Source organism: Bos grunniens, chromosome 17 (assembly GCF_055505025.1).
Source record: "Bos grunniens cultivar Pamir isolate PY7600 chromosome 17, Bosgru_T2T1.0, whole genome shotgun sequence".
NCBI classification, from domain to species: Eukaryota; Metazoa; Chordata; class Mammalia; order Artiodactyla; family Bovidae; genus Bos; species Bos grunniens.
Window position 1 is genome coordinate 53,873,624 of NC_141181.1, and position 23,456 is coordinate 53,897,079.

At 53.8% G+C, this 23,456-nt stretch overlaps 2 protein-coding genes across 12 annotated transcripts in view; one reads left to right on the plus strand and one right to left on the minus strand.

Moving 5' to 3' along the window:
• Positions 1-1,282: 1,282 nt before the first annotated feature.
• On the plus strand, positions 1,283-15,031 carry RHOF (ras homolog family member F, filopodia associated). Of its 4 annotated transcripts, none has more exons than XM_086347612.1 (5): positions 1,283-1,470; positions 1,779-2,093; positions 11,874-11,983; positions 12,071-12,205; positions 13,467-15,031. In XM_086347612.1, exons 3-5 carry the CDS (start codon positions 11,948-11,950, stop codon positions 13,629-13,631), a joined length of 336 nt encoding a protein of 111 aa, XP_086203738.1. In that variant the 5' UTR covers positions 1,283-1,470; positions 1,779-2,093; positions 11,874-11,947; the 3' UTR covers positions 13,632-15,031. The 4 variants fall into 4 exon arrangements, with proteins under 4 accessions (XP_086203738.1, XP_086203735.1, XP_086203737.1 ...); XM_086347609.1 differs by having other exon boundaries at positions 1,779-1,866; XM_086347611.1 differs by lacking the exons at positions 1,283-1,470; positions 1,779-2,093 and adding an exon at positions 11,167-11,301.
• Positions 13,036-23,456, minus strand: part of TMEM120B (transmembrane protein 120B) — a 45,414-nt gene continuing 34,993 nt past the window's right edge. For all 8 annotated transcript variants that reach the window (XR_015144469.1, XM_086347605.1, XM_086347603.1 and 5 more), the window contains 6 exons: positions 20,207-20,272; positions 19,651-19,712; positions 18,472-18,564; positions 17,606-17,670; positions 17,197-17,265; positions 13,036-16,687 (listed from right to left, as the gene is read on the minus strand). Coding sequence is in view for 7 of the 8 variants with exons in the window: in XM_086347605.1 (XP_086203731.1) it covers positions 16,574-16,687; positions 17,197-17,265; positions 17,606-17,670; positions 18,472-18,564; positions 19,651-19,712; positions 20,207-20,272 (469 nt within the window). In the remaining variant the exon portion in view is untranslated. The remainder of the gene's footprint in view (positions 16,688-17,196; positions 17,266-17,605; positions 17,671-18,471; positions 18,565-19,650; positions 19,713-20,206; positions 20,273-23,456) is intronic.

Below are 23,456 nucleotides of genomic sequence, written 5' to 3' on the forward strand. Positions count from 1 at the left end.
CCTTGCAGCCGCCGAAAACGTTGACCTGGCATTTATGGAACTGCCAGGCTGGCAACTTCCTCTGGAAATAAAGTTTACCTGATCTTTGCTGAGTGCTTGAAAATGGGGAACCTTTGGGGTGAAGGCAAGAAGATCCTGAGTCCTGCCAGCTCTTCTCTGAGGAAGTTATCAGAGATCTTATCCTAGCTGGGAAAGACCCTGCTTTCTCACCTAGCCATGCCCTGGTGCCTGCCTGGTACACGCTTGCTCCTGAGGATCCCTCTGCAACCACTGGCCTAATTTGTGCAAAGCACAGCCCAAAGTGCAGGGAGGGATGGGGGCAGGATGGTTTCAGCCAGCCTTCCTGATAGTACTCATCCAGAGTAAATGCTCAAGAAATAGCCGTTTTGGTCATGGGGTAAGGAGGGTAGGGAGACAGCTTGAGAAGGATAGGTATTTCTGCTGTCTGGAGAATACAAATAAAGTGGACGGAAGGGGGCCCAGCTGAAGGCAACTACATCTACCCTGGCCTTCCCTGTCCTCTCCTCGACGGAGTCTCTCTGCTCACGCCTCTGGGTCTTGCTAGAAAGAGGCTCCCGCCCGCGTGGTTTGGGGCCAGCTCTCGAAAGGGCATTGTTATGAGTCAGCTCACCTGTTCCCAAAGTCCCCGCGCAGATGCCATCGCCCAGCAGAGGGCGCCAGACCTCCACCTTTGGGAGGTGGGGTGATAGGTAAGCGGAACTGCTATTCCCCAGCCCGCACACAGACTCAGACGGCCGGATCAGGTGGGCCGACTTGACCCTCATGCTAGGATATTGGGCACCACCGATGCTACCTTCTGGGGGAAATTGCAGTCAAAGCGGACTTCCCCAAGGCCATATAATTGGGACGGGGCGCAGATGGGGGCATTTTCCTAGCGCTTGAGACCAAGGCTCCTCAAACCGGCGTGTTGGGGGCATCCTGCCAATCAAAAGGATGCGATCCGATGGGAGGCCAAATCGGCCAATCAAAGGGTCTCTGCCTGAAGACAGCCTGCCAATGCCGGGCGGGAAGAGGCGGAAACGATCGGACCTTGCCGGTGAGGGGCGCGCAGTGATGCACAGGGGAGGAGATGGGAGTTGCCATCGCCGCCGAGCTCTCCATTTCTCAGTTGCCTCAGTTTCCTTGGGAATGAGACTGAAGTCAGCCCGGTTGGCTGCCTGGCGGAGGAGGTGCCGAGGGCGGGGCTTCTCTTAGTCCCGCCCCCGGGCCAGTTCCCACCCCGCCTCCGATCGCTCAACCCCAGCGCTCTACCCGGCGAGCCGCTGCCAGTGCTGCCGGCTCCTGGCTATGGACGCTGCTGGGGCCCCGGCCCCGGCCCCGGCCCCGGCCCCGGCCCGACCCGCCGCCCCGGGCTCCGGCCGGAAGGAGCTGAAGATTGTGATCGTGGGCGACGGCGGCTGCGGCAAGACTTCGCTGCTCATGGTGTACAGCCAGGGCTCCTTCCCCGAGGTGAGGCTCGCCGGGGGGCTGCAAACAGGTAGGCTGGGGGTGGGATGGGGGAAAGGACTTGGGGCCACGAGGGGCGACGGGCGGACCTCAGCCTGCGCCTCGAGCCCGGACCCCGGGTCCCTGGCATCCTGATCACGAAGAGGCGGCCGTCACCCGGGGGCGCCCCCTCGGGAATTCCAGAGCCCAGCAGAGTGGGGGTGTGAGGCTGAGCCAGATGGGCTGAAGATGGAAGGTAGGGGTGGGTGTCCAGCTGGAACCTGGACACCCGCTGCACCCCTTAAGAACCGACATAACCCCTTCTCCGACAGCACTACGCCCCATCCGTGTTCGAGAAGTACACAGCCAGCGTGACTGTGGGCAGCAAGGAGGTGATCCTGAACCTCTACGACACCGCCGGTGAGTGCGTCTGCGCGGCGAGGGTCCTAGGGTCCGCCTGCAGGGTTTTCCCCTGAGGGGAATCCCCCCACCGGGCCATCCCGCCCGCCCTCCTGCCTCTCCGGACCTCGACATCCCGTCACTCCTGGAGAGGCGCTGTCTGGGAGCCCGTTAACCACCGCCTGGCTGGGTGGTGCTGGAAGCCCGACAGAGTCGCCCCATCTGTAAAAGGAGGGTATTTGGAAGAGGTGAGCTTCTGGGCCGCCCTCCTAGTGCTGATGTTCTGAGGGCTCACAGCTTCGTTCCTCTCCTGTGGTTCTAGAAAACCGTGGGTTTTGCTTCTGTTTACCATGGTTCCAGGATGTCGTGTGTTACATGCTGTGGTCTCTTAAGATTCCGTGGGCTGCTGATCTGAGTCCCCTGCTGCTAAGGATTCGTAGGCTGCATTTCTGGGTCCTATTTTGTAGAATACTCTGGGCTTCAGATCAGATCCTGTGAACGCCAGGATTCTGTGGCTGACAGTCCTGAGACTCTAGGGCCCTGTAGCTATAAATTCTGAGTCCCGTGTTTCTGGGATTCCATGGACTGTGGTGCCTGGCTCTGGAATTCTGTGGTCTGTCATTCTGAGCCTGTGGTTCTCGGACTCTGTGGCTACACTTCTGTTTTTTCCTGGCACTGAAGAAGGAGTAGAGCTCTAGGGGATGTAGGTCCAAAATAAGGTTCTTTCTGCCACCTGCAGCTCCCAAGGCAAGTGTATTTATGCTGATCCCCTCGCAATCTTCAGCGTTCCTATTGTTGGGGGATGGTAGGAGGAGCACAGCCAATGGGAAGATTCCAGTAACACTGCTGCTGCTGCTGGTACCCTTGAGGAGCTTACCTCATGCCCCGACTCCCCTCTGGGCTGAATCAACATTGGGGAGCAAAGGTTAGGATCCCCAGTTGGGGCCTCACCCAGCCTTTGTGACTCTTATGTTTAATGACTTGTGTGGAACCATGTCATCAGGTGCCCTGTCAGCCAAGCCTTGTATGTATAAAGTGGAGTCTTCCAACTGCCCTTGGATGAGACCAAAATCCCCCACCCCCATCCCCAGCTCCCCACCCCACTGTGCACCTCTCCATAAGGCAACCAGTAGCATCTGTCATTCCACCCTGGAAAGGTTCAGGAAAGGGTCTCTCCCAGACCCAGGTCCTTCTGTATTCCTGACTTTGTGGGTGTGTCCCCCCTCGAGTGGCCCCTAAGGACCCTCTCTTGTTGGATGAACACCGTGCAGAGCCGCCCCCAGAACAGGGCCAGCCCCTTGAACTGGAAAAGCCAAAGTCGTCTGAGGAATTCCCAAAGGCGGGGCCCCAAGTGGTGTGTCTGGGGCTCTTTCAGTTTCACACGGACCCAGGTAGGGGGAGGTTCATTAACTCTGCTCTGGGTGGAGGGCTGGTGGGGGAGGGAGGGTCAGAGCAAGGATTGAACCAGCTCCTCCTTCCTCTCCTCTCAGGCCTTCTCCACTTAGATCCCTGGGGCTCACTGTTCACCACAGCCTCCCCCAGCAGACCCAGTGCTGGGACCACTTCTGGTCTTTCTTGCTTAACCTGGAAGAAGATGCTCAAAAGACTTATCAGAGTACATTGTCACGAAGAGGTTCTGGCAAGCTTCTGCTTGGTATAAGGCAGGGTTTTCACTAAGAGCTCGTGCCGGAGGGGTGGGGAGAGCGCTTTCTCAATTGTCAGAAGGCGTGACCACCCAGGGCAATGAGGACCTGCCCGCAGCGTCCTGCCGCATGCTCTGGAGTCTGACCTGGGCTTTGATGCCAGCTCTCATGGCTGTATGTCCCTGGGGACACCTGGGCCTCAGTTTCCTCCTCTGTGTGTGTGTGCATGCTCAGTTGTGTCTGACTCTTTGCGACCCCAGGGTCTGTAGCCCGCCAGGCTCCTCTGTTCATGGGATTTCCCAGGCAAGAATACTGGAGTGGGTTGCCATACCCTTCTCCAGGGGATCTTCTTAACACAGGGATCGAACATGTGTCTTTGTGTCTTCTGCATTGGCAGGTGAATTCTTTACCACTGCACCACCTGGGAAGCCCCTTCCTCCTCTGTGAGCAGGGCTAAAATAGCTATGAGGATGACAGAGTCATGTGATGTACAGCGCTTAGCACAGGGCCTGCCTCTTCCAAAGAGCTCACTGAGTGTTACTGGGAGTTTTCTAACCTCCTGCCGCTCAGGCCCAGGCCTGAGCCCAAGCCTGTTCTTTTGAACCAGTGGCCTGCAGAGCTCTGTGCCAGCCCCCACCCATGCTTTCCCAGCAGGACTGTTACAGGCAGCAGAAGAGCAGAGCCGGGCTTTGAACCTCTCATTAGTGTTCTGGGGAAGTAGGCTGGCCTTACAATCAGTGGGACAGCCCAGTAGAGAGATTCTGGTGCAGAGAGATGTGGCTGCTCCCTCAAGAGTATCCTGCTGTGTCTTGGAAAGCCCCGTTATCTAGAGGAACGTGAAGGAAAGGCTGGGTCATTCCTTTTCCACATGCCGGTGCCCAGCACAGCACTTGTCACAGAGCAAGGCTTGTGGAACGAATGAATGAAGAAAAATCTTGGGCACATAGAGATCTCTGGAGAAGGTCCTTTGTGATAAAGATGGTGAGATTGGTCTCTGCCTTTGGGGTCGACAGATATCAGGAGAAAGTGGCAGAAAAGACGGCCAGGTGACCAACTAGAGGAAGATAGAGACTGAGAGAGTGAAGGGAGTGGCCAAGGTGGAGATGAGTCCAGTAAAGGTTGTTGTAGAAGGTTCTAGAACCGGACGGGCCAGACCCCAAGGTGAGGGGTGGAGGACAGGAGAAAGCATCTTTCCAACCAATCAGTGGTACCCAGAGCTGTGGGATGGGGTGGCCCCTAGGAGGCAAAATTTCTCCATACCCAGGACCCTGCCCACAGGGGTCTGTGTGGGAGGACAGTCTGGTTGCTTGTCTCCATCCGGCGGAAGCAGTTACAGACACCGCTGTAGCCAATGGAGGGGTACTGAGGGGGATGGAGCTCTCAGTGCTCAAAGGTGAAGAGGGGCGGGAGCTGTGAGCACCCATCGCTTTAGCGGCTCATCTGCCACCTCAGAGGCCGGAAACTGCGGTGAAGTCTGAAGTTTCCTGGGCAGAGAGAGGGGAGATGTGGGGCGAGGTGGGATGTTAAGACACCAACCAGAGACAGTTATCTGGGCTTTGGGGTGGGGCCCAGGGGTGGGGCAGGGTGGAGTTGCCCTGGGAGGTGGGGAGCTGCGGGCCCCTTCCCAACCTGAGATGGGAACAGTAGGACAAATCGGGGGTAAAGCAAGTTGCTAAGACAGGAATTACGGACCCAGGAGCCCCAGAGGCGGGGGAGCTGACCCTGCAGATCCGTCAGAGCAGCGTGGTCTGAGTTCCAGGCCCAGGCCACCCGAGCACCAGCCGCTCCTTTCTCCGGGGGAGGAAACACAGGTTGGGGAGGCCCCAGCAGCACTAGTACAGAAGTGGGTTCCTCTTCTGGCAGCTTCCGCTTCTCACACTGCCTACACCCCTACCCTGACCAACACCCCAGCCAGAGCTGGGAATTATGTGCCCAGTGGGTGTCCTCTGGCAGATTTGGGGACTGCTGTGGCTCCAAGGATACCCTCTCCTCAATCCAGCACCAGACCTTAGAGACCATGCCCCCGACACGATGCCTGCCACGGCCGAGCTTCCCGCAAAGGAAATGCCCTGCATGAGGCGAGTTTCGCCTCACTTCCTCTGCCCCACAGCACCCCAGCTTCAGGAAGACAGGCAGCTTCAAGGGGCACTGTGGCCCAGAAAACATTCCCTCTAGAAGCAAATGCATCCTTCTGCACATAACTCGGGGCCTTTTATTTGTTTCTGAAATTCATATGGCTGTGCTGGGTCTTAGTTGTAGCATGAGAACTCTTAGTTGTGGTATGTGGGATCCAGTTCCCTGACCAGGGATCAAACCCAGGGCCCCTGCATTGGGAGCACAGAGTCTTAGCTACTGGACCACCAGGGAAGGCCTTCGGGGGCTTTTTTTTTTTTTAACCTTGCAAGCCCATCTGCAGAGGCCAGAGTGGAACCCTGTTCATCTCTTCTGGACAGATGACTTGCCCCTCTAAGCCTGTGAATCACTGTGGGTAAATGGGAAAGGTCATTGTATCACCTGTGGCTGGGAGGCCCCCTAGAGTTTGTGGGTCCAAAGATCAGGGGTTAGAATCCTCTACCCAGGCCCCTGTCCCTTGTGAGTTTCAATTTCAGTAGTAACCACACCTTTGGCCAGCATTGCGAGCCTGCAAGTTCTCTACTTCCAAGATCAAGGACAGGATTATCACCCCCTTTTCCAGATAAGGAAACTGAGGCCCAGGTAGGGAAGGTGCCAAGATCGTGGAACATGAGTCATGTGGAACATGATGGATATTGGTTCCCCTGACTCACAGGGGAGTGGTGTCCAGGATACTCCACTCCCAAAGAAACGAGGTCAGCAGCGCCTGCAAGTCCATCCTCTGCAGGCGTGGTCCCTGCATACTGACCCCTGGGGAAGCTGAGCCAGACACAGTCAAGCCAAGAAGGCAACCCAGAGGAGGCGCTGAGATCTGGGCTGGCTACCCATCCTCTCCCAGAGTTCATCCCTTGTTGGCAGCCTTTTCCTCACCTGGTCGGGGCTGGGGCTTGTAGAATAAGGACAGCTTCCTATCCTCTGGGGTGCCCTGAGAGAAAAGCACCCCAGTAGCCCTCCCTATGATCCTCTATCATTTATGAACCTTCCTTTTGGCTGTGTGATATTGGGCAAGTCACTTCATCTCTCTGCTTCAGTTTCTGCATTTGTAAATTGAAGAAAACAATCGCCAGTGGTGGGAATTCCCTGTCGATCCATTGGTTAGGACTCCGAGCTTTCACTTGCCAATGGCCTGAGTTCGATTCCTGGTTGAGGGACCAAGATTCCACAAAGCCACGTGATAAGACCAAAAAAAAAAAAAGAAAGAAAGAAAAAAGCCCCCAAAACCCAATAGCCAGTAGTGAGGAATCATAGTGAAGATTGATGAGTCTGTGCATACAAAAGCCTTTGAATGGGGCTTGGCATGTGATGAGTGAGCACTGCCGATAAATACTGTTGACCATTTTCACTACCATTATCACAGGCCCACCTATTCCTCACATGTCCATTTCACAGTTGAGAAAACTGAGGTCCAGAGGTGAATTCCCAATTGAAAGGCTTCCTAGGAGGATTGGAATTTTTAGAGTGGCTGGGCTGGCAGCTGACCTTGGAACTGGGGACTGAGTTGGTGCTTCAGCTCACAGGAAACCTGTCTATGACCTTGAAATCACCCCCAGCCACATGGGCTCCTAACAGGAAGAATTTGCCCCACCCAGCTTCCCTCCTGGGGTGACTGCTTAAATTAACACAGGTGGGACTTCCCTGATAGTCCAGTGATTAAGAATCCATCCTTCCACTGAAGTGGGGTGGGATAGGAGGGCACAAGTTTGATCCCTGGTTGGGGAACTAAGATCCTGCAAGCCGAGCAATGCAGCCAAAAAAATTTTTAACACAGGTGATAGAAATGAAGTGCCCTTGCAAGCCTGAAAGCCATAGAAATTATCATTACACTTTATTCACCCGCTCATTTGTTGTTTCATACCCCCAAATGATTACTGAGCTTGTGTGTGTACCCATTGATGTAACAGTGATGTGTACAGAGATGGCCGGCATCTCAGGGTCTTATGTACTCATGGAAAAATCATGATGTTGGGTAGTGATGTCCTTTCTAGGAAGAAAATTAAAGCCATAGTTGGTCATGGGACAGATGGCAAAGGACGCTCTTATTTCAAAGCAGTCTGGAAAGTTCTCTAGGAAGAGGTGACATCTCTGCAGAAGCCTGAAGGAAAGGAGAGAGTGAGCCATGCTGTTACCTGGGAAGAGCATTCTAGAAGAGGGAACAGCAACGGAGAGGCCCTCACCAGGAGCAGGCTTGGTCTGACTTCCTCTTTCTACCAGCCTGACTTCGGCCCCCATCGAGCCTGCTGCAGTCAGCTCAGGCCCCAGTTTGCTCAGCCCAGTGGCACCCTTTCACCTCCCTGGTCCCTGCCTCATCTGACAAGAGTTGAACGACTTCGAGACAGCCCACTAGCCAGCAGTGACTGGACACCTGCCCGGTGCCAGGAACGATGTTTAAGGACAGACATGGTCCCTGCCCTCCGGGTGCCTACAGTCTCCCAGGGGACAGGCAGTAAACGAATAAACGTGGGAGAACAGACTGTGGCCAGACAGGGCAGGGACAGACTTTGTGTGGTGAGAGAAGGCCTCTCTGAAGAGTCAGCCGGGCAAGGTGGGGAAGACGTCGGCACAGACTTCGGCACGCAGCAGTCCTGTCTCGTAACTGCTTGTCTTCTCCTGCCGTGTTTCTAAAAGGGCATCAGAGTGTGTGTTAGGCCTGGCACCGGTCTGTGCGTACTACCGAGCAGAAGAGAGCACTGCTGTGTTTCAGCAGAAGGAAGGCTGGCTTTGGAACGGAATGAACCTAGAGTCAGGCCTGGCTCTGGTTCGGTGACCTCGTGGTGGAAGTGGGGGTGGTCACTTCATGGCTCATGGTTTCTTTATATGTAAATAGGATTCAGGAGTTCCCTGACTAGCACATCAGGTGTTTGTTGTAAAGATTTCTTTTAAAAAAATTTTTTTTTAATTTTTAAATTTAATTAATTTTCTGGCTGCGCTGGGTCTTCATCGCTGGCACAGACTTTCTCTAGTTGTGGTGAGCAGGGGCTACTCGCTAGTTGGGGTGTGCAGGCTTCTTGGGGCTCGTTGTGGAGCACAGGTTCTAGGCGCTCTGGCTTAGTAGGTGTGGCACACGGGCTTAGTGGCCCTGAGGCACATGGAATCTTCCTGGACCAGGGGTTGAACCTGTGTCCCCTGCATTGGCAGGCAGATTCTTAACCACTGGACCACCAGGGAAGTCCATGTTGTAAAGATTTCTTAATCATTTAGAGGCAGAGGCCCTGTAAGAAGTATGTGAGGTGACGTCCTCAGTGGCTTAGTGGTTAGGATTCTGGGCTGCCATGGCCCAGATTCAATTTCTGGTCTGGGAACTGAGATTCCACAAGCCATGGGTTGCGGACAAAAAAAAAATACTGTAATGCATAACGTGGCATTATCAATAAGTAGAGGTACAGAGAAGATGATTATCTTGATAAAGGAAATAACTATGGATAGTGAGTCTGAATGTTTAAAATGTTTGGAAGCAAACAATGGGGAAAGGAGGAAAAAGCATTCCAGGTGTGACATGAGAGCTTGATGAGTTCAAGAAACAGCAAGACTGGACCGCAGCGAGTGAGGGTTAGGGGCACAGGTGGGAGGAGGGTGAAGCCAAGGTTGGTAGGCATGGAGGTCATGTCAATAACCAGGAGAGTCTTGGATTTTCCACAAAGAGCAATAGGGAGCCACTGAAGGTGTTTGAGATGAGGGGAGGGGCATGATTTTAGTTTTGTTACCATCTATTCAGGGGCTTCCCAAGTGGCGCAGTGGTAAAGAATGCATCTGCCAGTGCAGAAGGTGGCGAGAGACTTGGCTTCAATCCTTGGGTTGAGAAGATCCCCTGGAATAGGAAATGGCAACCCACTCCAGTATTCTTGCCTGGAAAATTCCATGGACAGAGAAATCTGGCAGGTTACAGTCCATGAGGTCAAAAAGAGTTGGACAACGACTGAGCGACTTAGTGCATGCACATACACACAGACAGACACACACCCCACCCCACCCACTCCATTCAGCCGCTGGGTGGAGAATGGGTTGAGGCGGCGGCACGGGAGGAGGCGACGCAGGAGACTGTCTTGGATGAGTTAATCACTTGAAATGTAGCCAATGCTACATTTGGAGAACCTGAATTTTTAACGTTAATTAAAGTAGCCAGGTGGGGCTAGTGGCTACCCTCCCAGACAGTGCAGGTCTAGAAAGATGTTCACAGAGGTCAGGAGAGGGGATAGTTTGGGGATGTGTGTGGAAAGGGGAGGAGATTGGCTAGAGTAGCGTATTGGCCTGTTTTCCACCATCTTACAAGGATTTCTCCTGCTTTTGGCGACAAGGGCAGGAGGGCCCGAGTCTGCCAGGTGCAGACTATCCCTAATCCCTTCTCCGGTGTTGAGGGGACGTGGGCTGAATGACAGCCTAGACAGTCCTCCCGGACCAGCCATCGTTAGAGCTGGGTTCCCGGCCACTGCACACTGTCAGGGGTCCCTGGGTTGATGGGGAGCCAGTGGGAAAGATGGCAGCTGTGCCATCACCAGCAGGACATGGCCTGTCCGTGCTCTCCGGAGAGGCCACTTGTCCTGAGAGGCCTTGGGCAGGCAGGGGTCAGAGGGCAAGCTGGTGTCACCCTGGCACCCACAGGCTAAAGGCCAGGGTGGGGATTCCTGGGCTCAGTGTTCTGCGTTCCCTGGAAGGGAAGTCACTGCCTGAGTCTTTCTGCAGAGGTGGCTGGGGGTCGCCCATGGGCTTGAAAGACTCTCACTTCTCACTCTGGGAGTTTTTAAAAATCCCTGAGCCAGGGAGGGAGGTTCAAGAGGGAGGGGACATATGTATACCTATGGCTGGTTCATGTTGATGTTTGACAGAAACCAACACAGTTCTGTAAAGCCATTATCCTTCAATTAAAAAAAAAAAAAGACTACTGAGCCGTGGGGACCACATGCAGTGTGTAATCCCAGGCCTGCTTCTGAAACAGAAAAAAATTCTGCAGGACGTTGTTGGTGAGATCTGAACACAGCTAGTAGATTGGGTTAGAATACAGTCTCAGTGTTGGTTAGTTTCATACTTGTACTGAGGTAAGTGAGAAGACGTCCTTGTTCTTAGAAAAACCACACGGTAAATCTCCAGGAGTTTGGGGCGGGGGTGGGGAGAAGCAGCAGCCAGCCAAAGGTCTTCTCACATGGTTTAAAGTGTTTATATACAGATAAAGCAAGTGGACAAAACGTGAGGCCCCAGTGAATAAGGGAGTAAGGGAATTCTTTGCACTCTTTTGCAATTTTTCTGTAAGCTTGAAACTGTCGACAAAAAATACTAAATGAGGTCTTTTTTTGAAAAAAACCAAGCCCACTGTTGCCCAAGCCCAAGCTTGGGTCCTGATTCACTTGGTGCTGGGAGGGGCTGATGTATCAGAAGCCATCAGTTCCCCTGGTGAGTCATGTGGTGCAGGGTTGACAACCAGTGCCAGGTGGGCCCAGGCAGGCAAATGCCCATCATCTCCAGCAGTCCCCCCACCCTCCTATTAGCATAGGCCAGAATGGCAAGAGGAGTATAACCAGAGACCATGCCCCTCTCAGCTTGCTGGTGGCAGGGGCACCCTCCACAGTTAACTGCAGTGTTCTGGGCCCACCCAACCCCACTGGTCTGAAACCTCGGGAGAGGAAGGGTTCGGTTTCTTCAGAGTCTGAGCCTTAAACCTGAGCATCAGGGATGAAGACGGAAGCGAGGGGTGGTGATCATTATCAACATGAGTGCTAGCTGTTTCCCAGCACTGACCCTTCAGCCAGGCCCATCTCTGAGCACCACAAGAGCACCGCACGGCTTTTATTTTTGAGTGTTTTTGTTGCTGCACGGGGCAACTCTTTGTTCCAGCATGTGGGCTTTTCACTGCGGTTGCTTCTGTTGTTGGGGAGCACAGGTCTAGGCCGTGTGGGCTTTGTAGTTGCAGCTCCCAAGCTCTAGAGCACAGGCTCAATAGTTGCAGTGCATGGGCTCAGTTGTTCTGATGCATGTGGGATCTTCCCGGATCAGGTATCAAACCTTTGTCTCCTGCATTAGCAGGTGGATTCTTTACCATTGAGCCACCAGGGAAGCCCCGCTGCTTTTATCTTGTGTAATCTTCCCTACGGTCCAGGACTGTGGGCTGTCTCCTCTGTTTTATAGTTGAAGAAATCGAGGCCCAGAGACACAGAGTCAACTGCCCAGGAGACCCCAACCCCTACCCTATCTGAGCCCAGGCAGGGGACTTGGGTGGAGAAGTAAGGGGCACCTCCCTGACCCCCACCTGCTGTCTGGTTTCAGGACAGGAAGATTACGATCGGCTGCGGCCCCTGTCCTACCAGAACACCCACCTCGTGCTCATCTGCTATGACGTCATGAACCCCACTAGCTACGACAACGTTCTCATCAAGGTGAGGCCCCGTCTCCCAGCCCCGCCTGCCTCTGGAAGTGGGGCCAGATGGGGCCCTACCCCTGATGCCTGCCCTCCCCTTCCACAGTGGTTCCCCGAGGTCACACATTTCTGTCGTGGGATCCCCATGGTGCTCATCGGCTGCAAGACAGACCTGAGGAAGGACAAGGAGCAGCTGCGCAAGCTCCGGGCAGCCCAGCTGGAGCCCATCACCTACACACAGGTGACCAGGGGCCCTCCCCGACCCCACCCCGAGGAGCCTGGGTCCACGTGCACAGCCATGGCCAAAAGCCTCCCAGGCCTTTGGCCTCAGCATCTGGTGTGCCTCAGTGACCTTTCAGAAGCTGAAGGCAACAGAATTCTAAGAATCGTATACCCAAGTGGTGTTAGTGGTAAAGAACCTGCCTGCCAGTGCAGGAGATATAAGAGATTCAGATGTTCAATCCCTGGGTAGGGAAGATCCCCTGGAGAAGGAAATGGCAACCCACTCCAGGATTCTTGCCTGGGGAATACCATAGACAGAGGAGCCTGGCAGGCTACAGTCCATGGGTTCGCAGAGTCGGACATGACTGAAGTGACTATGTGTAAATGCCATCCCAGCAGCTTGTGGGCTCTTAGTTCCCCAACCAGGGATTAGACCTGGGGCCACAGCAGTGAAAGCACTGAGTTCTAACCACTGGACCACCAGGAAATTCCCTAAGAATAATTTTTAGATATTAATAGACATTTATCTGAGCACATTACTTACCTCATTTAATCCTTATTACCTTGAGGCAGGCACTGTTACTGCCCCCCTCCCTTTTACAGAGTAGAGATTGAGACTCAGAGAGGTTAAGTAGCTAGTCCAGGGTCACACAGATAACCTGAATTGGAGCCAAAATCCCACCCTAGTCACTCTGGCCCCAGAGCCTGAGCCTTTGACCACCGTCCTGTCCCATCACCCCAGAGGCCTGGAGGGGCAGGCCTGTGTTGGAAAGCAGGGCTCCTTTCAGGAACCTGACTAAACCCTGCAGCCTTCTGGGTGAGGCGTGGCAGAATAAAAGGAACACAAACGAAAACTAATAAAGTTTAATCAAAAGGAATAGGCATTAATAAATTTGTGTTAGAAGTATTTTTCTTTCTACTCTATAGCCAGCTCAGTTGCCTAAATTGTGCTTCTGAGACGAGCAGGGAGAGAGGCATGCAGGAAGCCCTTATGTCTTGAGGCCTTCAATGCTTCTCACAGGCCTGGCAGACACAACAGACCACCACAGTTCCTGGCTGAAGTCAGCCCCTCTCTGCCTGAGTTTGGGGAGAGTATGGGGTGGAGGCCAGGATGGAGTTCCCAGCAGCTACAGCCTGTGGGCCACACCAAACAAGCCCTTACGGCCCATCTGCACACCCTGGGGAGGACCCTGGCCCCAGGAAGCCCCCAAATTCATGAGTGGGGTCGCACAGGAGGTGCCCAAAGCCCCTGGTCTAATCCCAACCCCTCCCCCGACCAGGGCCAGAGCGCCTGCGAGCAGATCCGAGCTGCCCTCTACCTGGAATGTTCTGCCAAGTTTCGGGAGAATGTGGAAGACGTCTTCCGGGAGGCTGCCAAGGTTGCCCTCAGTGCTCTGAAGAAAGCACAGCGGCAGAAACAACACCGGCTTTGCCTGCTGCTCTGACAGCTCCCAGCAGGGCATGCGGCCCTCACGACAGAACTGACAGGGCCCAGGCCCCCAGGCCCATGCTGCTGCCCAGACCCCACCCCTGCCCCAGCTCTCGAAGGGCACTTGGCGTCAGGCACCTCCAGGACCTAGTGTCTGGAGCCTGTGGCCAGGCTCTTGGAACATTCTGGAACTCTCTCCTTTCCCAGCTGGAGCTCTGACCACACACTCCCCTCCAGCCTGTGTGGCCATAGTGGTGGTGAGGGTGGGGGTGCTGAACTCGGTCCCTCTGTTATCCTGGAACCAGCACTTGTCCCCGGCACTCAGGAGTGCCCTTGTCACATCCAGCTCCCAGCTGTGTGTTTCCTCTCTGCACACCCAACAGGTCCTCCAAGCCCATGCCTGAAACGAGAAACGTCTGGTACATGGATACATGTGGACTTGGCAGCCTTCCACAGGGCTCCCAAGCCTGCTCTCCCAAGTCACCCACCTCCCTGGGCCCCCGAAATAGGCATGGTCACATCTTCCAGCTTCTCGCTTCCTCCGCCCAGGAACTCAGGCACCGTGGTGGGCCTGGGGCCTATCAGAAGAACACAGGCCTCAGCCCTGGACATTAGGGCCTCCTTCCTCCACCTCATACAGAGGACTTCAGTCTCAGCCTTCAGCTTGGCCACCATCTTTCCAGAGCTGGACGCACAGGGGACAGAGAGGGATCTCTCTCTAAAAGCAGGAAGTATTCCCTGGACCATCTATTTGATCCCTGCTCAGCGTCTGTGACCCTACCCTGGCCACGACTTGCCAGAAACCGGAGATGAAAAGTAACAGAGGCTCTTGAGTGATCTTGGGCAAGTCAGGTCTCTCTACAGATTTCTTTTACCTGCAGAAGGATGGCACTGGCTTGTCACCAGGCTCCCCTCTGTCCCAAACAGCGCCCCCTGCTGCTGAGGTGTGGAGACTACACACCAAGGCCATCCTGGCCTCCTGGGAGACTTCCTGATTAACCCCCAGCACAGCTTCCCGGAACCTCCTGAAAGGTCTGGGGTCAGAGTCCCAGGTGATTCTAATGCCCCAGAGATTGTGAGCTGGTGGTTCCTGAATAAGCCGGGGAATCAGCTTTACCTAATATGAGATCATGGCGTTAGGTGGTTCCGGCCCTCCCTGGTATCTTCTGCCTCTGCCCCCTCCCTTGCCTAGTGCTCTGGCCTCCACTGGGCCTGAGAAAGAGACATAAAACCTACCCTACCCCACCTAGGTTCCCCAAGGCCCTGACATGCCTAGGGAGAGTCAACAGAGCATTCAGTCCAGAGCTTCGTGGACAAAGAAAGGATGGTCTAGGACAGAGGAGGTCCACAAACTACAGTCTATGGGCCAAATCTGGCCACTGCCTATTTTTGTAAATAAACTTTTATTGAAACACAGCCACTCCCATTCATTTATACATTGGCTGCCTTTGCCCTCCAACGGCAGACTCGTGTGACACAGACCATCTGGCCCTCAAAGTCTAAAATATTTGCCATCTGGCTCTTTACAGAAAAAGTTTGCCAACTCCTAGTCTGGGGCAAACCCAAGTTCCTAAAGGGCCAGATGGGAGACCCAAATGAGTGAAGTAGGGTAGGGATGAAAGGAAGTGGTGGGGCAAACTAGAAAGCAAGCCCCCACCCTAGACAAGGCAGCTCAGCCCAGCCAAATGCTGCTCTATGGGAATGTTTCTAGGTCTTTCCATCTCTCTAGGGAAAGTAGAAATCTGGATTTTTCATGTGGGATCTTACTGGAGGGAGGGGAAATACCATATTTTGAAAACTTAAACTCCTTCGAGGGCCAGAGCATGACTACAGACACCATCTGTGAATTCTGGCCAACAGAGATTTCTAGGTAAGTTGTTAAGGGCGGCTGAAGCCCATACGAGAAGATGCAGAAAATGCAACCAAACCTTTTGGCTTCTTCATAGATAGAGAACCTAATGTGAGGTGACCAGCAGACCTGCCATGACCTCCAGAGGGTGACCTCCACAAAGCGAGCCTGCTCAAACTCGCCCCTCCTCCCTCCACATTCCAGAACCTCTGAGGTGAAGGGGAGAAGTCCGGAGCACGGGTGACCTCCATGCTGGCTGAAGTCCCAACCAGGGCTGAGTCTTGTCCCCACTCCCTGAGTTACTGCATGAATCTGGGAAGGTGGGCTGAGGAGTGGTGGTCAGGAAGCACCCCTCCCACAAGAGTGGACCCAAACTTTGTGGGGGGCAGGGTGGGTGGGAGGGAAACATGCCCTCAAACCAACCAAACAATGCAGGGGTGCCCTCTGGTGGTGACCCTCAGAAAACTCCCCTGCCTCAGGCCAAGCCCTGGCGGCCAGCAAGCAGGGAGCCTCAGGAAGCACAAGGAGCAGGAGGCACAGAGGGACAGTGGTTCTCTGAGAGCTGAAACACCCCGGAGGCCGCGGGGAGCTTACAGCAGAAGCAGCGCCCGGGGAGGGAGACTCCGCAGGACATCAAGAGGCTTCCTTCCACCCACCTAGAACTCAGGAACTAGCAGATCAGCCGAAACCCACCCCCAGTGAGGCACATCTGAAGCCCAAACCTGAGGGGCTCAGTGACAGGATGGGGAACAGAGGGGGTCCCTGAGGCTTAGTTCCCCCCGCCCCCTCCCAGGAAGACTGACCCAGTCTCGAGAGAGCAGCAGGGGAAGGAGGGCAGCAGATTCTAGGGAAGGGGGCAGGCAATATTAAATATGTCATAAATAGGGAGGCTGGGGCCGGCTAATACTGTGCCAACAGGCTGGGGTCACATTCCTCTTGTCCAGCCAGGGACTGGGCCTTGGCTCTGCTCCCAGTGATGCACTGGCCCCTGAGGTCACCGCTGCCAGTGGTCACTGGCGCTGTTGGGGAGGAGATGGGCAGCAAGGATGCCGCCTGGGATCCCCTGCAGTCTCAAAGTCCGGGGTCTTGAGGGGCGCTGGCCCCGTGGCTCACGGCTTCTTGGCCTTGCTTCTGTTCTGCTGGAGTTTGGTGTGCACGACTTTGAGTGTGGTCAGGAAGTTGCCGAGGAAGAGGACGAGGAACGTCAGCGCCAACACGAACACCTGGGGGGGTGGTGCATAGGAGGGGGCGCCCCGGGGTGGGGGAGGCAGGCAGAGAACAGAAGGGAGAGAAGGCAGAGGCCCACTCAGGTCAGCTCTCCTTGTTGAAGTGACTGGCCCCCCCAAACCCCACACACACATCAGCGCCCCCAGGGACCTCAGAACCCCTAAGCACAAGCTCCCTGAGAACTTCAAGGTTTGCCAGCGGAAGGCAGGGATCTGAGCCAGCTGGGTGAGAGGTATGAGTCCTCGGGGTCAGGCAGTGTCCTAGGGGGCTCCCCCCTTGCCTCCTATCCCCAGAGCCTTCCTTGGTGTTTCTCAGACCTCTGAGGGGCTCCAAGGGACCCCCAGATTTCCTGCCCCAGTCTCCTAGGCCCCCAGAGCAGTGAGCTCTCTACTGCAGGTCCCCACAGAGCAGGGGGTGGGGCGGGGAAGGAATTCTTTCCAAGTGGCCCCAGGACACACATACACACACACACACACACACACACACACACGTGCGAGCACCATACCTGCCATTCTCTGCATTCCTCATGGCTGGAGAGCTCAAACAATGTGACGGCATTGTAGAGCTGCCAGAACTAGAGAGGGGAAGCAGGAACTGCTCAGCTCACCTGAGTCCCCTTGAGACCCAGGTGGGAAAGCCCAGGGGGCAGGGGCAAGCCCCCCAGCTTCTGCTGTAAACTGCCCTTGAGACACTGACAACCCCCTTCAAATGAAACTGGGGCACCCAGCCTGGGGTGGGGCATGCGGGTGCCCAAGGCCAATTCCCGCTCCTGCCTTTGGCCTCCCTGGACCCAGGGGCCGTCCCAGCCACAGGACCCCGAGGGCCCCAGCTCACAGATGGTTGGTGAGAGAGGGAGTGGCCTTAGGACCTTCTATTCCTGGAAGGGGGTACCCACAAACTCCAGGGGGACTCACATGGCCACAGAACAGGAAGGGCAGAAGGAAGGTGAGGCCTCGCCACATCCAGGACTGAAATCCTTCTGTGGAGAGGAAGGAGGGAGTGAAGGGCCTGGGTGAGGTGGCCTGGCCCTGCCCATCACTCTGCGATCAGGCGGGTTGACCTCCATCAGGTGGGTGAGTGCTAACTTGGAAAATAACCCAGGGAACACGTGGACTACCTGCCGCCAGGCCTGGTGGCCCTCGCACCTCACGTCCCTGTGACCCAAGTGGGCTGACCACTCTTACAGGACGCTGACATGCCAGCACTAGTATGGTTTTTGGTTTTTCATAATTTGCACGGGATTTTACATTTCGTAACTGGCTATGGCATGCTTCATTTCAATCGAGTCTTGACAAAATAGGGCCTACTGCGCAGAGTAATTCGATGGAAATGACCACTTCAAAAAACAGATTTTTTATTAACAACACTTTCCCCTGAAAGTTTAAAGGAAGGGTCTCTGAGTTTTCCTGATGCAGCACCCACCCCAATGAGTTAAAGTTAAGAACACATAAATTGCACAAGTGTAAAAACACTAGACTAGACTAGCATTATGTATGTCATAAAACATAGGAAAAAAATATAGACATTTAAAAAGGATAGGCTACAGGCACTTAGCCTCCAGGGCCTGGCACACAGCTGGCCTTGCATTTGTCAACTGCAATGGAATCCACCATGAATTACAAAAAGCAATTAGGATGAGGCCAGCAAGCCCTGGCTTTGCATGTGGCAAATCCTGTCAGGCTCTTACCGGCACCTGGCCCCCTGACGGACACGGGGCAAAGTCTGGGGGAACAGAAAGGGTCAGTGCTTGTCACCTCGCTGACCAGGCCAGGCTACTCACCCACAGTGAGGTCCAGGTGATTCCTCTCCCCCAGGGCCCGCAGTCGGTAGAGGCAGCCTCTCTGGTAATAATATTGCAGGAACTGGACACAGCCTGTAGGGGGAGCACAGCGCCCAGCTCAGGGACTAGGGGACCCAGCAACACCTCCACGGCAGGCCGGCAGGTCTCCACTGCCCAGACACCAGGGGCGCCTGGGTACAACCTCCTCCCACCCCCAACACACACTGCACCGTAGCACACCACACCGCACCACACCACACCCACACACCCACCCACACCCACACACACGTCTGAACCCAAAAAACGAGGAGGCAGACCACGCCATGCCACGCCACACCACACCACACCACACACACACACACACACACGTCTGAACCCAAAAAACGAGGAAGCAGAATTCTGCGTGTCGACATGGAAAAATACCCATCATAACTGTTAAAAGAATAGAAACTAGGTTATAAAAAAAAGCTGTGTAGAAGAATCCTGTTTGTAGATTATACATAATACAGTATTATAGGTGTGTATGTGTGTTTATGAATGAAAATATTTAAAAGGACATATGTCTATTAACACCCTAAGGATGGAATTATACATAATTTTCCTTCTTGGCTTATGTTTGTACGCAGGGTTTTATTTAAAAATTAAATTGTATTTTTTTGAATAGGTAAGATGTATTCAGCATAAAACTCAAGGGGAACAAACAGGTACTTGGCAAAAAGTAAAACTCTCTCCCTGTCTTTAACCATCCAATCTCTGTTCCTCAGAGTTAACCCCTCATTGTGTACAAATCCGGAGCTATTCTTAAATAAGAAAAAGAACATAAATGTCCATTTTAAGGGAAACAGAGTTGATGCTCCCAACACCACGCAGCTCCTGAGGGGCACAACTGGTCAGATTCTGAACCAGGGGAAAAAAAGGCAGCAACTGGAGCTCCAGGGGGTAGACATTCCTCTCCAGGGGCAGGGGGCTGGACGGCAGGATGGAGCTGATGGAGTGGTGGGGAGAGATGGTGGGCAGCTCCTTCTGGATTTCTGGGACCCTTCCCTGCCCGACCAGGGACCTCCCCCAGTCCTTCCACTCCTTTCACACAAGAAAAACATAACCTCCACTCTTCACACAACCTCCACCAGTGAAAGCCACACCGTGCCCGTCCCCAGAATCTGAGCAAGAGACACTCACTCTGAAAAATGGAGAACGCTAAAAACTGATTGCGAAACTTCTGATAAATTAGTCCGTTAGGCCTGCAGAGAAGTGGAGGAAAAGCAAAGATGAAGCCCCAATCTGAAATCATTTGTTCATCCCCATCCTATCTCTGTTCCAACCAAGAGAGAGAGAGAAAAGATTTTAAACCCAGTTTCTACCTTATCACCATGTCCCTGGGGCTGGACCAGGTAATTTCCATCATTGCTTTAATACATTCTAGAACCAAGGGAGCGGGGGTAGGCATCTCGAAGACCAAATGCCCACCCATTCCTCCTCCCTCCATCAGTCACGGTCTTGTCCCTGTGCTTGTTCTGTCCAGACTTGCTCCCTGTCACCACAGTCAGTGGCCCTTGGAAAAGTCCCCAGTTGGCTTGGGGTGGCCCTGCAGCCCCTTCGTAAGCTCACACTTTTACTTCTCGGCCCAAAAGTCAGCCCCCAAATCCCCTGCATCTTGGGCCCACTGCCAGTTCCCATCCACCGGCTCCCTGAGGAGAGTGAGCAGAGGTCCTGGGCTCAAGCAGGAGACACTTACCAGGTCAGCATCACTCCGGACAGGAACGTGGACACGTAGTGGTGAGACACCCACCAGCCTTTAATTCTTGAGAGAAGAGAAGGAAAAGAGCTCAGGAGGGGAGAGAAAGGCAAGCTTCCCAGCCTGTGTTGAGGGAGAAGAGTGGTCTACAACCCAGAGACAGCTTCTTGGAGCAAGAAATGAACCCAAGCCAGGACTTTTGCCCTCTGTCCTATGAGATATACAATCACACAGAGACCCAGAGAGGCACTCGGGCACCTCCCTAACCTCCCCAGCACTCCAAGACCCGCCTCTCTGCCCCTCCTCACCCCTACTCTCAGGAGCTCCAGGTAGCCTTTTCTTTGAACCCACCAAGCCCATGGCTACCTCAGGGCCTGTGATGGGCTGAATGATGTTCCCCTCAAATTCCTATGTTGAAGACCTCTAACCCCAGTACCTTAAAATGTGACTATATTTGGAGAGAGGACTTTTAAAGAGATAATTAAGGTTAAATTAGGTCACAAGGGTGGGGCCCTAATACGATAGGCTCGGTGTCCTTACAAGCAGAGGAAGAGACTGGAGCGGAGTGCATGCACACGGAGAATAGGCCCTGTGAGGATGCAGTGGCCCTCTGCACGCCAAGGCGTGGTCCCAGGGGAAACCTGCCAGCACCCTGATCCTGAACTTCTAGCCTCCAGAACCAATACATTCTGTTGTTTAGGTCCCATAGTCTGTGATACTTTGTCATGGCAGCCTGAGCAGACTAACGGGGTCTTCAAACTTGCCATTCTCTCTGCTCCAAGATCTTGGCCGGCCTGGCTCCTGGTCCAAATTCAAGTTTGCGGACCAACTGTCACCTCCTCCAAGAGGCCTTCCCTGACCCCCTTATCTGCAACAGCTAGACAGCCCCACTCTGGATCAAGTTACCCTGCTTCATTTTCTTCACGGTGCTTATCACTACCTAAAATTATCATTCTTTCCTCATTTGTTTCTGAACCCCCTTCCCCACTCAAAAGAGCAGAGATACTGTCTGTTCATCTGTATCGTGACACCTGGCTTAGAGCAGGTGCTCAACGAGCATGCTGAATAAACACAGAACACTCGCACACGTTTACACAGAGCTGTAGCTAGCTGTTAACCCCACATTCGCAGAGGAACAACAGACTGTACACAAAGTGCCTCACTCCATCCCAGACACAGCTGCTCTCCGGGGGCCCCAGGCCCCAGGCTCATCTGCTCCTCTGTCTACAGCAGGCCCTCGCCCAGCCCTGGACTTCACTCATCCAGTCCACAAGCTGCCGGGACCCCGCAGTCAGAACCCAGCCCTGGGACTTCCCTAGTGGTCCCATGGCCGATTCCTCGCTCCCAAAGCCGGGGGCTCCTGTTGGATCCTTGGTCGGGGAACTAGATCCCACGTGGTGCAGCTGAGCTTGCCTGCTGCAACTAAAGATGCCCCATGGCAAAATGAAGACTGAAGATCCCACGGGCTGCAACTAAGACCCAGGGCAGCCAAATAAATAAGAAGAACCCAGCGCTCCCCTGGCTCAGGGCTATCACTCCAAAGAGGGGCAGGGAGCCTGGCTGTCACCCCCTCTCCAGTGTCACAGGCAGTCTTTATTCTTCAAGGTCCCAGAGTGCGTCTCAGGCCTCTGCTGGCCTCCCCAGGCCTCCTCCAGGAGCTCAGTGATCAGAACATGAGGAGGCAGCAATCTGCTTTGCCAAATGCACCCTGGGATACCAGGGACTGGGACACGGGAAGCACCCATGTGGGAGAAGAAGTTAACCTTCGTCTTTCCAGAACACTCTCTTGGGAGATAACTGGAGAGGGGGCCAAGTGGGGAGATGGGCTCCAAATGGAGGCACCCGAGGATCTGCTGGTTTAGGGGATGAGCTGATGGATTAGATGTTTTTTTTTCTTTCTTTAAATTGTTTTGGGCCGAGCCGTGTAGCATGTGGGACCTTAGTTCCCCGACCAGGGATCAAATCCCTGTTCCCCTATATTGCATGCTCAGAGTCTTAACCACTGGACCACAAGGAAGCCCTCTCTTTTAAAATTTATTTATTTATTCCACTGCATCGGACCTTAGCTGTGGCATGTGGGATCTAGTTCCCTGACCAGGATCAAACCTGGGCCCCCTGCATTGGGAGTATGCTGTCTTTGTCAGGAAAGTTCCAAGAAGTCCCTTTTATTAAATTAAAAAAAAAATTTTTTTTTTTTTAGACTTTAACTAAAATCATCCTGCGACTTGCTTCCTTGTCTTGACTCCAGGCCTGTATCTACAGACCTGCCACCGACTTCTTAAATGTGACACGGCATTTCAGGATGTGTCTGCTCTGCCGTAGTCTACTCAGCCATTCCCGAATTGTCACAGTCACCCTTCATGTTGCCATACATCCTGTGGAAGTCCCCTGTGTCCTGACGGCATTTCTCCACGGCGGCTACCAGGAAGTAAGTATGCAGGATGGCTAGCTCAGAGGGCGCGTGCGTGGTAATTTCTCAAATTACCTTCCAAAACAGCAATTCCCAATTTACCCTCCCATCAGCAGTAGAGACTATCGAGTTCCCCAAACCCTCAGCAACACGGAATACCTAATTTTAAAATTTCTCCCAATCTTATTATGTGAAAATCGGTGTGTCGTTGAGGTTTTCGTTTGCACTGTCCTAATAAGTGGATTTGAGTTGTCTTAAGACCTTCCAACCTGGACATAAACATTGTAAGGGTAGGCACAGCATCTTACTCCTCTCTTCTCTTCGAAGCCCTTCAATGAGTGTGTGTGTGCTCAGTCACTTGGTCCCGTCTGAATCTCTGTGACCCCATGAACTGTAGCCCACCAGACTCCTCTGTCCATGGGATTTCCCAGGCAAGAGTACTGGAGTGGGTTGCCATTTCCTTCTCCAGGGGGTCTTCCCGACCCAGGGACTGAATCCTTATCTCTTGTGTGTCCTGCACTGGCAGGCAGATTCTTTACCACTGAGCCATCTGGGAAGCCCTTCAGTAGTTCTGGGAAGGAAGGAAGGAAGGGAAGGAGAAAGGAGAAAGGAAGAGAAAGAAAGAAAATAAATGAAAGAGACTTCCCTAGCAGCCTAGGGGTTAAGACTCCACACTTCCAACGCAGGGACTGCGGGTTTAATCCCTGGTCAGGAATTAAGATCCCATGTGCCACACAATACAGCCACAAAAAAAGTCTGGTCATAAACTAGGTGTTTGGGCAACAGCCTGTGGATGCTTGAGTGGTTATGAGGAGAAACAAGGTTTTAGGAGGCTTTTTA

Bases quoted from the DNA above. Each gene is read 5' to 3' on its own strand.
- RHOF (XM_086347609.1), top strand. From the start codon at position 1,309: ATGGACGCTGCTGGGGCCCCGGCCCCGGCCCCGGCCCCGGCCCCGGCC. The intron at 11,984-12,070 runs GTGAGGCCCCGT...CCCCTTCCACAG, and splicing joins ACGACAACGTTCTCATCAAG to TGGTTCCCCGAGGTCACACA. The intron at 12,206-13,466 runs GTGACCAGGGGC...TCCCCCGACCAG, and splicing joins AGCCCATCACCTACACACAG to GGCCAGAGCGCCTGCGAGCA.